At 41.2% G+C, this 17,913-nt stretch overlaps 1 protein-coding gene across 3 annotated transcripts in view; it reads right to left on the bottom strand.

Moving 5' to 3' along the window:
• Positions 1-17,913, bottom strand: part of Pitslre (cyclin dependent kinase 11B pitslre) — a 181,952-nt gene that overhangs the window by 41,920 nt on the left and 122,119 nt on the right. For all 3 annotated transcript variants that reach the window (XM_080271808.1, XM_080271810.1, XM_080271809.1), the window contains 4 exons: positions 17,740-17,836; positions 14,481-14,633; positions 8,935-9,079; positions 3,262-3,528 (listed from right to left, as the gene is read on the bottom strand). In XM_080271808.1, the coding sequence (XP_080127934.1) occupies positions 3,262-3,528; positions 8,935-9,079; positions 14,481-14,633; positions 17,740-17,836 (662 nt within the window). The remainder of the gene's footprint in view (positions 1-3,261; positions 3,529-8,934; positions 9,080-14,480; positions 14,634-17,739; positions 17,837-17,913) is intronic.

Below are 17,913 nucleotides of genomic sequence, written 5' to 3'. Positions count from 1 at the left end.
ATATATATATATATAAATTACAAATGTCAGTACAATATTGAGTACCACAGTACTCCATGCAAAAGCTTCCTACAGTCAACTTTAATAGCTAAACATCAACTGACTGCAGCAGCAAATAGTGTATATGCTTCATATCCATACAGAAACGCAGGATCTGACACATGAAAGTGTGTTATCAAAGCATTTCTTTATATATTTTGCTAGAAACAGTATTTAAATTACTAGTAATAATGTACATTTTAATTATAACTTTCACCATAATGTGTGAATGCTTGTCCAGTTATGTGACTCCACAGCCACATTTATGCCAAGTCATCATGGGTTTACTTTATGGTAACATTACAGTATTGTTATGATCTCGGTGGCAAAAGTTTAATTTTGCAAGAGGGCAAGAACAAACCAGTAAGTGAGTCCCTGCTTGACTGGTCATGAATAACACTTCCTGTCTACTGAGTGATGCCAGCAACCAATCTTTTTTTAAATGGAATAAGTCAGAGGCCTCCGTCACTATTCTGAACTGGGTCTTGATAAACTTGTTGAGGCAACCTAAGTCTGGGATTAGGTATTGCTTGTTTGAATTGTTTTGAAGGGACTGTCAACAATGTCAGCCCTCTCTACTATGTCCTGATCCAGTAACTCAAAACAGAGTAACTGAGGTATGTGTGGCCATTGCCACAGGATGGGTTTGAACAAAGTGGGTTCTACAAAATAAATTTTACAAAACCTCTTTCATATATATATATATTCATCATTCACTCATTCATTGCCAGACGCCATGTATCCCAAACAGGGTGGCCAACGGCTCAGAGTTAACTGTTTTACAGGGAGGGGCACTAATCCTCCACCAACCCCACTTGACACGTTATATATATATATATATATATATATATATATATATATATATATATATATATATATATATATATATGTACAGTACCCTCATGTCCAACACGCGTTAGTCCAGCACGATTCACGTCCAGCACGGAGAGCAAATAATTAGTATTATTTAATACGATTTAATTACTGCAACACGAGTGTGTTAGCATAACACACACAGAGCTCCGAGAAGTGGGCGAAAAACCGCAGAGTTCACCTCTAGCACGATCACCCCGATCCAACACGGTCATGCTGGACATTCCCATGATGATGATAGCCAATGAAAACTTCTGATCAAGTAGCCTTCCCCGCCCGCTATCGTGACGCCGCCCAATTAAAAACGCTTCTGCTGTCACGTGATGTTTTGTTTAAATTTCTCCCACCACAGCGCCACTCAGTCGCATAATTCGCATTGGAAGGTGCTTTTTTGTTGCTGCATTTTCTGCCCTTGTTACTGCATTTTACCCTGCTCACGATGCCTAGGAAGCCTTCTGAGAACCCCAAGAAACGTCGGCACCTCCCTCAGGCCACCAAGCTAGAAAGCATCGAGAGGAAGAAGAAAGGGGAGAGGAAAGTTGACATTGCCAAGGCCTACGACATGAATGAAGCCAACGTGAGGACCATAATAAAAAACCAAGACAAGATCCTGGCAGCCGAAGGCTATCACACGGCACTTCATACCAGGTTAGCCGAGAATACGATGGTAAATCGGAACGGTAACGTGGTAAAATTGCCGACAATACCACGGGCATTTGGAATTCAACTGGATGGATTCCTGCCAAGGATACGACGGGCAAAACAGTGTGACCAAAACCCAGGCAACTCGACAGAGAATGTATCGTACTACAGCATTGAACATTTAGCCTGACACTGAATACACATTAATACAGTAGAACCTCTTTGGTCCGGACCCCATTAATCCAGATTTCTGTTAATTTGGACAAAATTTAAAAATAATAAGCTCCAAAAATATGTTGAAAGTAATTCTAAAATCATTTTCAGTATCGTCGCCGAAAGCGATAGTCATTCGTTTAGTCTCGGATCACGCTAGGTTGCAACATGGGCGCCTGTTTAAACATACACTAGCATTCGTTCTATCAACTAGTTCACCAACCATTTATATTTTTACGCTGTATTTCAAAAGTTAATCCTCCTTACCATGCCCCTTATTGCAAATGTAGCTTCTGCAATGAATAAAGGTGTTAAAAGGAACCATGTAACACTAAGTATTGCAGATACAGTGAAAATACTGGATAAACTAGAGGCTGGTGTTCCTCCAGGAAAACTCGTGAACGAGTTTGGTATCACCAAACAAACTGTGTCAGACATCAAGAAAAACAAAGATAAAATTAGACAGTTTGCTTTAAAATTTGATGTTATAAACAGTGACTGTGGTGAAAATAAAAGAAAAACTCTAAAAATGACACATATGTTAATAATTAACAAACATACCATATGTAGATAGTTTTTGGTATGAAGTAGAGATTACCCTGATGGTCCGGACAATCTGCTAATTCGGACAACCTTTCCCCCCATATAGTCCGAATGAGAGAGGTTCTACTGTATTTTAGAATAAATATCAATCGTTTTGAAACCCTTCTCATCGGCGTGTGTACCAGTTTATAAACAAAGTTGCTTCTCCTTATTCTCTACCGAGTCAGCGACAGCGATCACTTTCCACAGTCATGAGACGGGGCTCTGGCAACAGTGTGAGAAGCATGCCCTTTGCCGAGGATTACAGAGTGCTAGGACAGGCAGAAGCAGGACCTTCCATGGCTGTGGACGAAGATAGTGATTCTGAGTGTGATTTCAAAGGATTTATGTGGGAGGCTGAGGAGGAGCAGCGCCATTACCCGCTAGTGACGCCAGCAGCCATCCTCCGCGGACCCAGTAGGACTACCTACAGCCTTGGATACCACCTTCCATTCCCAGCAAGCCCACCAACACTATCCTAAAAGGTTAGTTATCATTCATAGCACAGTACCATTTATTATAATTACAATAGTACCAATATATGTATAGGTATATGGTAGGTATTTAGGGTGACTTTTCCTAGGGTTGCTGACATAATTCATTTTTCCCCATAAGCTCTATTGTTTGTCCAACACATTTTTGGTCCAAAACGTGACCCATGCATGACAATATTACCGTGTTGGACGCGAGGGTACTGTATATATATATATATATATATATATATATATATATACACACAGGACATTTGCTGTACAGAATATGGAGGTTCAAAAGAATTCCAGTTTTTGATGAATGTGAAATTAATCTGTGAGAAGTTCAGCAAATACAAAAGTTACTTACATACTAAACAAAGAACACCTGAGTAATGCAATGACACCTAACTCAATTATCATTGCTGGATGCATATCTGACCTTGAGTATTCCCCTATGGGAAAGAAGAAGGTTGGATGTCTTCAGGTCACGGTGGAGGATCCAGTTGTCATGAAGATGGTGTACGGCTTTCAGCAACTGCAGCATCAACGTCTTTGCCTCTCCTACTGTAAACATCTGTTTCTTCTGCCGCATGGTCTCCATCAGACTTTTTAGGTCGTGCTCAACATAATCCATTACAATATATATTTTGTCCATGTTGCTGCCTACCACAATCTCTCGTACTGTTACTATGTTCTCGTGTTGACCCTGTAGAGGAAATTTACCAGCTTGTACAGAACTTCAGTAAATCACACATACACATCCCACCCACCAGCATCCTAACTCATGGAACCCACTTTTCTCTGCATACCACATCCACTTCTCTTCTTCCTATCAACTCTCTAAGAGATGTGTTTGATTTATACCTTCCTAGTCAACCAACAATTCCCATCTTTACATGTTATATTTGCCACCATATCCAACACCTACCACCAACCCAACACAATCTCCCCACTCATTTCTGCCTACCTGTCTCCTTTATGTCTCTCTCCTCTTTGACTTTCCAAGAAAAACCTTCATGTCCACTCCTCTCACCACTATCCTTTACCATCCTGAACATTCCCATCCACCCACCCTACTCATTCAAATACCTTTCACTTGAGTTTCAAGGATATAGCCTACTTACGTGAATGCATGATGTATGAACTGTTAACATGCCCGATAAGATGGGCCACACACTCATTTACTCATCATTCAAGCCCTTGGAATCCTGGCTTTATCTCATAGGCCTAAGTAACTAAAAATATTATTTTTGGCCTTTTCTTTACTGATGTACTTCACATTACCTGTCACACTATCAATCTGTTGATTATAAATTACAAAAGAGGTGCCAAACCTTGTCATGTGCTTCTTCATACATAATTCAGTCTACTGTCATTTCCTCAGTTTCATCAACGTCCATACCCTGTGTACTTACACACCCATTTACCATATCCATCCATAATCTTTTTTTTTTTTTTTGGCCTACCACACCTTGTGCCTTCAGAGTCACAATCCTTTCCACCAATGTATGTAAATTATACAAAGTACATTCTCTTCAACCCTATTATCAACTGACTTCTTTACTCAGCATCCTTTACAAATCACATCATTTCTTATCTAGGGCACTCTAAGTATTCCAGAAGCATTCCTCAATAATCCTATTTCCACTGCTCTTAGTCTGACTTATGTCACACCAAAGTTGTTGTTGAGTAGCCTCAGCCTGTCAGGCCAAGGAGACCCAGACCTGGAATGGTGTTTTCATCGTGGGTCCACCCCCCAGAGGCTGTTGAGGCGGAGGAGGAGGATAGCATGGCGACCTAATCACCGCAACCCCCCCCCAGCCCCTCACGGGGCCTGAGAACCTGGGAGTGGCTTCGGTGGACCAGGCAAGCACCACATCTCCCAACACAACGACACAGTTTTTTCTAACCAATAAATGACTCTCTGGTGGTCATTTCTCAAAGGCTTCTTCTAGCTGGTGACACTGAGAGCAATCAAGGACCCATCAACAAATACATATGTCCAACATGCTCAAAACCCATCACTTCGGGTTGACAGACAAAGCGGTCCGTTCAGAGTAATTCTTGCAAAAACTGGACCCATTTCACCTGCACAACACTTGCATCCTGAGAACATTACACAAATATCTTGACCTGCTCCTTTTGCTCCTTCCCCCCATCTTCTAACCCACCACCAGCCCCTCTCCAACTTTCTCCACACCCCCTCAGCCTAACACACTGATCCTTCCCACACCATCCAATCCCCAAACCCCTCCCATTCCATCCCAATCTAATCCTCCCCAACCCTTATTTCTATCACAACCATCTCCTACCCCCTCCCCTCCACCCACATCCCCACCTCCTCCCTGTGCTGAAGCACCCAACACTTATCACACACACAACATTAATATTCTGCAAATAATTATAGATGGCATAAACACCAAAAAACAAGGACTCACACAATTCATCAAGAGACAAAACATACACACTGCCACCTTACAAGAAACAAAACTACGCAGAACACAAAAAGCATCTACATTTCATAATTTCACCACCATCAGACATGCCTGAGCTGATGGAAGTGACAGTGGATTCATCACCCTGGTATACCAATCCATCAACTTTTCAGATACCAGTGCACACACAAAATCACTTCTCCCCCCACATGACACCACAACAGAAATACAACAATTAAAATAAGCACTGGCAACATATCAAACACAACAATCGCCAATATATACATTCCTTCCCAATCATCCCCCACAGTACCACACAATTACCCTTCACGAATACACCACATCACTAACACACCCATCATCCTCGATGGTAATTTCAACGCCAAGGTGTCAGCCCGGGATGTCAACAACCCTAACACAGACAGAGGGATGGTATTACAATCCAAAACGGATAATCTTTTTATCCTCAACAATCTCCATCAACATACTTATATCCCACATCAAGCCCTCTTCCTCCCATCATCCCCAGACACACCTTTTGCTCCCCAAACCTTGCCCCCACAACATACTGGATAGTGGTCAAAACCCTTGGTTTTGACCACCTGCCAATCATCACTACCAAAAGCAGAATTACCCCAGCTGACCATGGAAACATATACACTAATTAAAAGAGAGCCAACTGGGAGGTCTTCACAAGTAAATCAGAACAACACTTTGAAACACTGAACAGTACACCTATCACAAAAATCAACACTACTGTGCAATCTTCCAATACAATTATTAAAAACACAGACAACACACACCCCTAGAGGCAACAGAAAGAGACACAATCCCAACTTCACACCAGAAATTCAAGGCCTCATCAGTCAATGCGACACACTACAACACTCCACAACACCCCATACACAAGACACCGTACAACAAATATAAGAACTCAACACTCAAATAAACAATAAAATATCAGGGCATCAAACATTAAACTGTAATAATTATCTCCAAACACTTGGTCACAAAACAAACACTGGCAAACTCTACAAAACACTAAACAGCATCATACTCTCCAACACCAACACTACACAATCACACACTGCCATCACAACAACAGACACCTTCCCCTCAAACAAACAACAAGCAAACACTCTCATCAATCACTTTTCACACGACAGTCAACTAAACCCCCATCGCAACGACCGACGTGTCATCCGATGCAAGAGCCAGTTCCCCACAGACCCGGACTTTGCACCCTTCACTTACAACCTGACTGAGCAAACCATTAGCAACCTTAAGCACTCATCTGCCTGTGGCCCAGACAACATAAGCAACATACACCTTAAACATCTTGGACCACAAGACATACAAGGACTCACCAAAAAATCAAACAACAGCTACTCACACAACATAACCCAACATCTGGAAGCATGGTACAGTACTATCATCACTATCCCCAACCCCAACAAAGACTCCACGTTACCTTCCTAACATCGCCCCATCACACTCCACTGCACCCCCTCCAAAGTCACTGAACAACTGGTATCACAATTAGTAACACCTCACATCCCCCTAGCCCCATCACAACATGGTTTTAGGCTAGTACACTCTACAAACGCTCTTCTTACAGACCTTACACAAAGAGTTTTTGATGGCATCAATTCAGCTAAGTCACCACACACAACACTCCTAGTCACACTAGACATCAGCAAAGCCTCTGATGCCATCCCGACACACCCTCACAAACAAAATATTTACCACAAACATGTGTAGTAACACAGAAAGATGTCTGGCGAACTACAGTAGTTAGCAGGCAGATGTGCACATGTAACATTTGCCAGTAATGTCTGGCAAACTATTTAGCAGGCAGATGTGCACATGTAACATTTGCCGGTCAGTTACTGAACATTAGGAACTTCACAAACGGCATCCCTCAAGGATCTGTTTCGTGTCCCCTACACTCTTTAACCTATACATGCATGACTTACCCACACCCCACACACCACAAATACACATTGCTTCCTATGCAGACGACATAACACATATACATACCAAAACGCAAACAGCCGCACACAAGCCTCCAACCTTACCTCAATACACTACATGAATGGTTCATCACAACACCCCCAGCCTAAACACTGCCTAAACAATGTGACCCTTCTCACAAACTGGACAGCAGAACATAGTCACATTCCACACCTCACCATAAACACTAAACGAACGGTTCATTGCAATAGCCCCAGCCATATCTACAGTGACCCATCTCACAAACTGGACAGCAGAACATAGTCACATTCCACACCTCACCAAAAACAACACTCCCCTACCACACATACATACACCCAAAATCCTTAGTGTAACATACATCAATATCATTTAAACAACACATCACAAACATTAAAAATAAATTAACACCAAGACCCAACGCCCTATAGTCACTTGCCCATACAACACTCACACACGTACACAACAGAGAAATCACTACCACAGTATACAAACAATATATATGTTCAGTGATGAACTAAGCAAGCTCTGCTTGGGCTTCTAACCTCAATGAAGCACACTACAACACCCTATAGACCATACAGAACATGGCTCTAAAAATAATCACAGGCTGCACAGCTACTACACCTACAGACCACCTACCCCAAGAAACCAAAGCCCTGAAAGTCAAGGATCATTTCGACATGAGAGGCATACAAATTCTTGCTGCAGCCTCCACAAACCCACACCATCCACTACACTACATGGCAGCACATCCACACACACCAAGGAACATCAAAACAACACCCAGCACAAGATATCATACACAAATACTTTCATCCCTACCCCCCTTGCCCGCCACAAACCAGCTTCCAGAAGCATATCCATGGCCAAATCACTCGCTGCTCCATTCAGTCACTCAAAGACAACACACAGCTGCATGCATGGCCTCCTGATATCTACCTTTCTGAATCCTACCTCCCTTGTGAGGACAGGGTCCACCTGGCCAGGCTGAGATGTGGGCATCATCCAGCCCTCTTGAGTTATCAGAAGAGGCTGGGTGACTCCGTCGCTGATGCCTGTCCAGGATGCAATACAGCACCCCATACTATTAAGCACATTACGGAAGACTGCATTGCACAGAGTCACCTGCGCCAACAACACAACATACTCTCCTTGAGAGCTCTGTGGGAAAGCCTGATCTTGGCCGTGGCCTTCCTTTGGGACTCGGGGCTGTTCGGCCAGACTTCCTAGGGAACAAGAACTACTACTACCACAGTCCGGCAATCGCCCCTGCATGGCCATCCCTTATGATGAACTGATGTTCCCTTGCAGTGGACAGCACCTCACCAAGGCAAAGTGTTGGAAAGAGTGTGGAAGTTTGCCTCCTGGACGGACACTGCATTTGCATCTCCACCTTGACAACAGGGGTACCACAGAAGCCTTACCTAGTTATCTGGTTATATGCTTACTAACCACTTTTATAAATGGTTTCTTGGGTCATAAGAAACTATTAGGTTTGTCACTCAGGGTAGAGTCACCTGAAGTGTAAAGGAAGGTAATAGAAGTTACTTGAAGGGTGGGAAAATAGAAAAAATTAAGAAGTAGGCAACCCTACAATGTTAGCGGATGATGATCGTCATCATCTACAACCCGATACATACGTAAGGACACAAAGTCATTAAATATGAAACTAAAGTACTCACCTTGAGCAAAGTATTGACTTCTCTGAGTGAGGTGATTGGAAACCCTTCCTTCTCTTTCTCCATCTTCAGCCTTTTCAGTGCTACAATCTGATTGGTTGCTTTCTCTCTTGCTCTATATACGACACCATACGTCCCCTCTTCAATCCTGAAATATTTCATAATGGCAGATGAATACAGAACCAAAGTAGGGGAGGAGATGGAATCAGTGAACTGAAATGAAATGGATCTAGACAGCTTGTGGAATGAATACAGAGATTGCTTAGTTAGGAAGGCTATAGCAGTGTGTGGTGTGGCAAGAGTTACAACAAAGAAGAAAGGTATGGCATGGTGGGATGATTAGGTTAAGAGAGCAGTGGAGGAAAAGAGGAAGAAGTGGCTAGAGTGGTTACAGGATAGGGGTTCAACTAAAATAAGAACTGAATATACTGAGAGCAAGAAGCATGTAAAGAGACTACTGAAGAGGAAAAAGGAGGAGGTAAATGATGGTCTATGAAGAAAAATGAATGCAAGTTACTCTGAAAATAGGAAGTTATTCCGGAAAGAGGTGTGGAAATGTAGAAGTGACAGTGGAAGGAAATGTGAAAGTGGGAAGGATGTAAGTGGTAGATTATTAACCCATGGGGATGAAGTAAGGACCAGATGGAAAGAATATTTTGAAAGTCTAGTGAATGGGAATGGAGAGAGCAAAGCGACTGTTAACATGATTGGTTTTGGGGATGTGCAAAGAAGGAATGCAGCACCAGGAAACATGACACTCTCAGAGGTAAAGAATGCTGTGAAGCTGCTGAAAAATGGGAAAGCAGCTAGGGTTGATAGGGAGTATGCAGAGATGATTAAGTGTAGTGGAGAGAGCGGAATGAAGTGCTTGCTGGAGATAAAGTATGTAAGAAGGCATGGATGAGTGAAACTGTACCAGCAGAGTGAAAAAATGTTGTGATTGTACCCCTGTACAAAAATAAAGGTGAGTGAGGTGAGTGCAATAATTATCATGGCATAAGTTTATTAAGTGTTGTAGGGAAGGTATGTGGAAGAATTATTATAGAGAATGTAAGAGAGATATCAGAAGTCCTAGTGAATGATGAACAGAGTAGCTTTTAGAGTGACAGACAATACATGGATCAAATATATGTAGTGAGACAAATAGTGTAGAAGGTTTGTGAGAAGGTCAATAAGATCTTGATGGCTTTCATGGATCTGGAAAATGCAAATGGCAAAGTAGACAAAGAAGGATTGTGGAAGGTTTTGTGCATGTATGGCGTAGATGGTAAGCTGCTGGGTGCCGTCACAAGTTTCTATGATGGTAGTGAGGCATGTGTATGGGTATATGGGTATCTAAGTGAATGATTCACGACCAATATGGGTGTGTGACAAGGTTGTGTGATGTCCCCATGGTTGTTCAATATATATATGGATGGGATGATGAGAAAAGTAAAAACACGAGTAATGGAGAGAGGGATGGCATTGGTAATGAATGGTGATAGATGGTATAGCTCAAATTTGTTGTATGCTGATGATGCAGTACTACTTGCAAATATCGGACAAGAACTTGGTAAAGTAGTGCAGAGTTTTGTTGATATCTGTGAGCATTGTGCCATGAGAGTAAATTTGGAAAAGAGTAAAGTGATGGTAATCGAGAGAGAAGGAGACTCCCACTGTGATGGTACAGTGAATGGAGAGAGACTGGAACTGGTGAGAGAGTTCAAATACCAGGGTACAGTGACAGAAAAGAGAGGAAAATGTACAAAAGAAGTGGAAAGCAGAGTGACACAAGGCAGTAGCTGGTGCTATGATGGCTTTGATAAGAAACAAAGGCCTGAGTGTTGTAGCTGCACAAGGCTCACATGAAAGAGTGTTAGTGCCAACATATCGATGCGAGACTATGGTGTGGCACGAAAATGAAAAGTCAAGAGTAAGAGCAGTGGAAATGGGACTGCTGAAAAATGTATGTGGAGTACAGAGAGTGGACAGTATATGAAATAATGTGATTCGTGAGAGATGAAGAGAGAGGAAGTCTGCGGACACCAGAATTTAAGAGAGTGTACTGAGATGGTATGGTCATGTGGAGAGAATGGATAACAACATAGTGGTGAAAAAGGTATATCTGAGCAAATTTGAAGGAGGGAGGAGGCAAGGTTGGCCAAGGAGAAGGTGGAGGGATATGGTGGATATGTGTGTGAGGAAGAAAGGCATGGAAATTGGTGAGGCCAAGGAACTGACAAGAGACTGAGCTAGCTGGATGAAAGTTGTGAGAAGTGCATGGTCAGGGATTTGGCACCCCTTTTTAACGTGACAGCATCCGGACTGACTCTATCAGATATGTTTAAGTGAAGCTACAGGATGTGGTGGAAATTTTTGGCATATCAGATAGAGCCAGGATTCCAGGGGCTTGAATGATGAGTGAATGGAAGTGTGGTCCATTGGACTGGGCAAATTTGGGCTGTCTAGACACTGCTACTCCTCACCCTGCCCCAGGGTGGGAAAGGAGGTCCAGGTGATAATGATGATGATGATGATGAATAATGCCAGTGTTTGCACAGTAAACTGCTGTGTGTAGGATACAGACACTTCTACTACAAAGAAAACACAAACATTACTGTGCTGAATACAGTATTATCTGTAAGCATCAATTCATTTCACATAGTAGTCTGAAGCACAAAACATGTTTACTTTGCTATTATGCAGGAGATCCTCCATATGCATGGCTAAATTTTAACCAAAGGTACTGTGGAAGTAAATTATACCCATGCAGCAGAGATCCATATCCTATTATAAAAAATATAATGTGTTAACTAACCCCTCATCCTGATCCCGACTTCCCTACTGAAGGCCCTAGACCCTGATTCATATACTTGGTTCACGAAGCTCCCTAACACTTTCTCTAAGTGATTTATTTTGGTTATTACACCTCAGTGACCAATTCTGTGTTATAGAAATCCTTCTAATATTGCCACAGTCTGCATAAGTAACATACATAAGGATATTAACCAGCCATATCCAAAAATGTATCAATAATGAAGATGATAGGAAGCTTCCTTACCCGACGACAATACAGGCCTCCCATCTAGACTACAAATATGCTTCCTAATAGCACAGTCTACAATATACACGTAAAGTAGACATAAGACAGGAATTAAAGAGGTTAAAGGAATAAAAGTAGGAAAAAATTCACTTGCTGTCTATCTCCCTTCTCTCCCTTTCCTTATCATTATCTCTCTCCCTGCTCATGTGTTTTCTCTTCCTCTCTCTTTCCTTCTTCTGATACTTCTAACCTTCTTGCTTATTCCTCTTCCTGTCACATCAAAAGCATACAAAAGAAATATATAATAAAGGGAAATTTGAGTCTCTCTTGAGAGGAGGGCAAGGAGAGGAATTTGCATCCCTCACTCATTTATCAGTTTGGCTGCCCAGCATGTTTACAGAGCTTCACACTTACAATGACTCTTATGACTGACAGAAACAGTTATTTTCTCTCTCTCTCAAACTGGATATGCATTCCCATGCAAATACAAAGTAAAGTATCTCCTCGGTACCAACCACAATTTCTTTTAAGATAATAATTTTTCCTTGTAACTCTCTCTCTCTCAAACTACACATACTGACATAAGGGTTACTTTTGCTTCTTCTCTCTCTCTCTCTCTCTCGGTCTAGTAAGGCCTGCACAAGCTGCATACTTTTTCTGTGCAAATGATGCCATTGGTATTGCTTATACTTATGATGCAAGGAGATTCCACACATGGTGATCCCTGATATGAAGGGTCTACTACATTCACTTTGCAGAATCATGCACACAACTGATAAACATGAAGAGGCAAGTTAAAACATTCTGAAAAGGACTTAAATGGGAAGTGAATGAATGTGTGACCCATTTTATTGGACATCTGTTGATTAGCTCTCTCACTATTACCTTTTTTTCCTTGCTTTCTGAATCTTACCTCATCCCACATGTGAGTGTTTACAGGTTGGATGATGAAGACAAAGATTAAATTATTGTGGATATCTTTTGTTTCAATTATCGGTGATATTCTACTTGAGGCTGTGATTATAATTATAGTCAAATCCTAAGTGGCTGTTTACCTGTGGATTAAAATACCAATCTTATCATAAAATATAAGTGTCAATCAGAAGCTGCTCATGAAACTGGCTTGGCAGCTCTAATAAAATGTGTAAAAGACGGTCACTCTATGAATATACTCTTCTTGATTCATCATGATCATCATCATGAACTTTTTCCCATTTACAGAGAGGGTAAGACAGTGGTTTCCAACCTTTTCTAATTCTCGCCCCCCGTCAAGGAATGAGACGTTCCCTGCGCCCCCCTTCCTCTAATACTGTATTTTACAGGCATAGTTGGCACATGTCAATAAATATCATAGATTCTTAATCTTTGAAATTGTTTATATATTCAGATAACTTGATTTCTTATTCATATATGAAATATTTTCTCCATACAGGTATTTAGAAATTACTGAATTCCATCATAATTCAAAGTTTTCAAATATAATTACCCTCTTTATCATGCCTTCGCGCCCTCCCAGACAGCCCTTCGTGCCCCCTTAGTGGGGCGCACCCCACAGGTTGGAAACCACTGGGGTAAGATAGGATCTAGTAAATAAGAAAAGTATGAATGTGGGAACTATCAAGAGCATGCTAAGTAAAATGGGCCAGGCACTCATTCACATATTATTTAAGTCCACAGAATCCTGACACTGCCTCACAGGCCTAGCTATATCATCATCATCTAATCCTGTGTTGCCCCATAAGAAGCATAGGGGCCTGATGCTAGGCAACTTGGTCCTGACATTAAAGATGAGGGTGACCAGCCTCAAACATCCCTGAGTGGCATTACGTGAGCAATAAATCCCAACCACTCCTTCGATATAAACCTGCGCAGGCTCAATTCGATTGGAACACCTTAGTTAAGCCTCAAATTCAGTCTGAGGAAGTCCCAATGTCTACACAATAACTACTAAGACTGGGATACAACTAGAATACAATACTGGACAAGAGCTATTGTTTTCTAATGCCCATTCAGAGTGTATTCATCCTTCCCAATCATGCTTCTGCTTTGTACTGTACTTCAAACGCAACTTTCCTTCTCCCTGATAACTGTGTCTCTCTTCCATTATTCAGTTCTTTTTACATAAACTGTCCCACCATTTTTTCTGGCTTCTTACATTCCTGCTCCAACACAACACTTCACCAGTTTGACTCCCATTTCACTAACTTTTACCTACATTGTAACCACATCCACTGAAAAATTATACTACCAGTTCATTCTGGTACTGATACTGAGTCACTCTGTCATTGATTTACCTATCATTAAACATGATTAGCTATCATCATAAAAAGTCTATAGCATTCACCACGTTTCCATCCACATCATGGTTTGCAAATTTAACGCCTTTTAGCATCCCTGCCCATTCACTTTCTCATATGCTTTGTACCTGATTCATAAATGTCCAATATTTTAGGGTCTTCTTTACATGTTTCCTCCATAATCTGCCTTACTTATTCACACCATAACAATACATGAGATTTAAACACACCTATTAAGGCATTCAAACTCATCAACAGAACGGCAACCCATGATGGCAGGGTAATAGGCTGGTAATTGCTCCTTCAGTTCAATAGGGGACTCTGGTGAGGAGTCAGGCAAGTACTGGTTTCCATCTTCACGGTCAGACCGACGATCATCAATGCTGCAAGACAAGTTAAGAGAAAACTTAAATGACAAACATATTAACTGTGTTACACTTTGAATGTGACAAAATCACTAAGAATATGTTACACTTTAACATTTACTAACCACAGGATTCCTCCTGCAAACTCATAATACTATACCCACATAAAGGAGAATACAGTAATCCCTTAATTCACACGAACATTTTTCACACGATTTTGGTTATCCACGAATTTTTTCGTACAGTAATTAAAACATAAAATTATAGTATTAAATAAATAATTTTAATATGAGAAATAAATAAAATATAAAAATGCCTACCTGCTGCCTGGACACATACATGTGTGTGTGTGTGTGTGTGTGTGTGTGTGTGCGCGTGGGTGGGAGATTGGTCTATGACGCACCACACAGTCAGTTTGAATCCGACGCTCGAACTGTGCGTGACTCGCAAATCGTTATTTGTGGCTTACTTTTCTGACTTCCAGTGATTGCTTGCCTTGTTTGCCAACATGGGGCCTATGTGTAGTGCTAGTGATGCACGTGGTAACACATCAAAGCGGGCTCGTAAAGTGATATCGCCGACAGAGAACGTTAAAGTGTTGTACAAACTTCGAGAAGGAATGTCAGCAAGTGCTGTTGGTCGTATGTTTGGGGTGAATGAGTCAACTGTTCGTACAATTAACCCCTAAACTGCGAGGTTGTTTTTGCCTGACTTGCATGTCTCGCAAGCATATTCGAGATCCAACAGACTCTCTAAAAATATTTGCCAAAAATCAGTTATTAGTCATAGAATATTATAATTACATATACTTATGGCACATACCTTCAGCTTTCTCCTGGGATGTTTGTTGAGTCTTCGTCGAGTACCGTAGGACTTATGGAGACCTCTGAAGTTGGGTAACGAAGTCTCCACTTTACACTTCCCGACAACCCGTAATATGATTACCACAGCCTGATATTATCACTAGAAACACTATTCTATGATTCTCAAATAGTTTGGAATCCATACTCAAAGAAAAAAAAAAAAAACACTGTGAAAGCAATGAAAATTACGAGCGTATACGACTTTCCCACTTGACATCGTTCGCCAATGGTGTTCTGTCATTTATTTTTCATAAAAACACACAGTTTATATTTCTATTACTATATAACACTTATATATATCTACAGTCTTTATCCATAAGTTTCCTTCAGTAATAGTAGTTTATTGTCACAGCAGGCATTCAATTTCTCTTTCAGTAAATTACGTAGCATTCACTTTCTCGTCCTGTATACTAGCGTTGAGAATGAATCTGTCACTTTCATTTTCACTTTCATAACTCATAGTATTCATACATGCTAGAGTGAAACTTTCACTTTCATTACTCCTAGTATACAGTATATACTCGTATTCTTATATTACTACTCATTTACATTTCTATTTACATTCTCTATTTCATTTACATTATTTACATTTCTATTTTATTTACACTGTGTTATGCAGTCACTTGCAGTAACTTATAAAACTATTTTCCACTGTTCACTTATATTTACATTCATTGCTTTCACTTGCTGTTTACACGGTATTTACACATTATTTACATTTCCACTTGCACTGTTTTACTCACCAGATAGATCGTAGTCACTGTCTATCATTTTCATTGACAAATTAGCCAGTTCACGTTCCACAGCAGTCACTTAGCCCTTTACCTCTTTCCACACGAGGTTTAGTAGGGGGTAGAGGTCACAAGGCTCTTTGGATGGGGCTAAAAAGCGGTGGAACTGGGCAGGCGCGAATCCGACGTGCTTTCACCTTGAAAGAAGACAGTAAACTGAATACAGCGTGGTGGCCTGCCTAGGGGAAGTGCAATGCTGTCAATGTCAGCGGGGTGAAAGCTGCTAATATATACGCTATGAAATGATTGGCAGGAAATCTAGACAATACATAATAAATTAGGTAGTTCCAGGTGAATGTAAATATCACTTAGGCTTCTCCCTTCCTTCTTATATATATTTTTATTACGAGAATAGATTATACGGCATATTTCAAGGGAAAATAAACAGCGAAAATTAGCGAACGAGTGCAAGTGAGGTGTTGTCAGGTGATAATTAGCCAATTCCAGGTGTATGGCACTATCACTTACCTTATTTCTTTCTTGTATATATTATTTGGTATAAGAATAGGGCATAGGGCTTATTTCAATGGATGAAATCAGTGGAAAATTCCAGGGAAGATTTACTTAGCGTAGTACGGCCGGGCAGGCGAGAGGAGAGGATAATGGAGGGGAGGTAGGGAGGGGAGTCAAGAACGGGGAGAAATGGCTAAATTGTCAACAATGGATGGGAGTACAGATGAGATTAGAAGTGCTGACTAGTGTTGGACATTGGCAGTACTGACAGATGATACAAGCGACCACTTGAAAGCCCGGACGAATTCAAAATAACACAGAATCACAAAAGTGATGCCCCGCGGTACGATCCCTTGCTCCCAAGCGTCATGAAAGTGATGCCCCGCAGTTAAGAGGTTAAGAAGGCACAATGTAGCATACAGGAGGCAGTGAGGGCTAGTGCACCTGACTGTGCTAAAGTGTCTCAATATAAGAGAGATAAGGGCATTACAAAGATGGAAAGTGTGCTATTTTTGTGGATGGAGAACTCTCACAAGCATGGTATACCCCATGACTTTAACATAACTAAAGAGAAAGCACTTTCTCTGTACCAGACTATGTGTGAAGCTGATGGAGGTGAAGACACTTCGTCAGCTCCTGACACTCCAGTTTTCAGTCCAAGCAAAGGGTGGTCTGAAAATTTTAAGAAGAGATTTTCCCTTCGTAACCTCGCATCTGTGGAGAAAGTGGATCAGCTGATCATGAGCCAGCATGTGACTGTGCTTGTCAGCTTTCAGTAAGTGTTAAATTTCTTACATTTTTGTTGTTTTTCATACTTTATGCTAGTTTATTTGGTGTATGTAATGCATAAACAGTATTATTCAGATGTAATACACTTAATACACATGCTTAATTACATGCACATATGCGCAGAACCTATACGCGAATTTTCCACATACGCGAAGGGTCAGGGAACGTAACCCTCGCATAAATTAAGGGATTGCTGTAATACCATGATATTCACTGTGGGACACTAACATTGGCGAATCATCATAACGGTGTGCCCGACTGAGAGAAGGAGTGACAGATCTTCCAGTATCGGACCCTCCACTCCCTGATCCAGACATATGATCACCTGCCAAGAAAAATTAAAGCAAATAAAATTATTTGGCATAAACAAGAATGCAATAAAAAGACAATCCTCCTGAAAAG

This window comes from Coenobita brevimanus, chromosome 47 (genome assembly GCF_032717465.1).
Source record: "Coenobita brevimanus isolate Jiangsu-jjx chromosome 47, ASM3271746v2, whole genome shotgun sequence".
Classification (NCBI taxonomy): Eukaryota; Metazoa; Arthropoda; class Malacostraca; order Decapoda; family Coenobitidae; genus Coenobita; species Coenobita brevimanus.
This window is presented reverse-complemented; position numbering and strand designations above follow the sequence as displayed.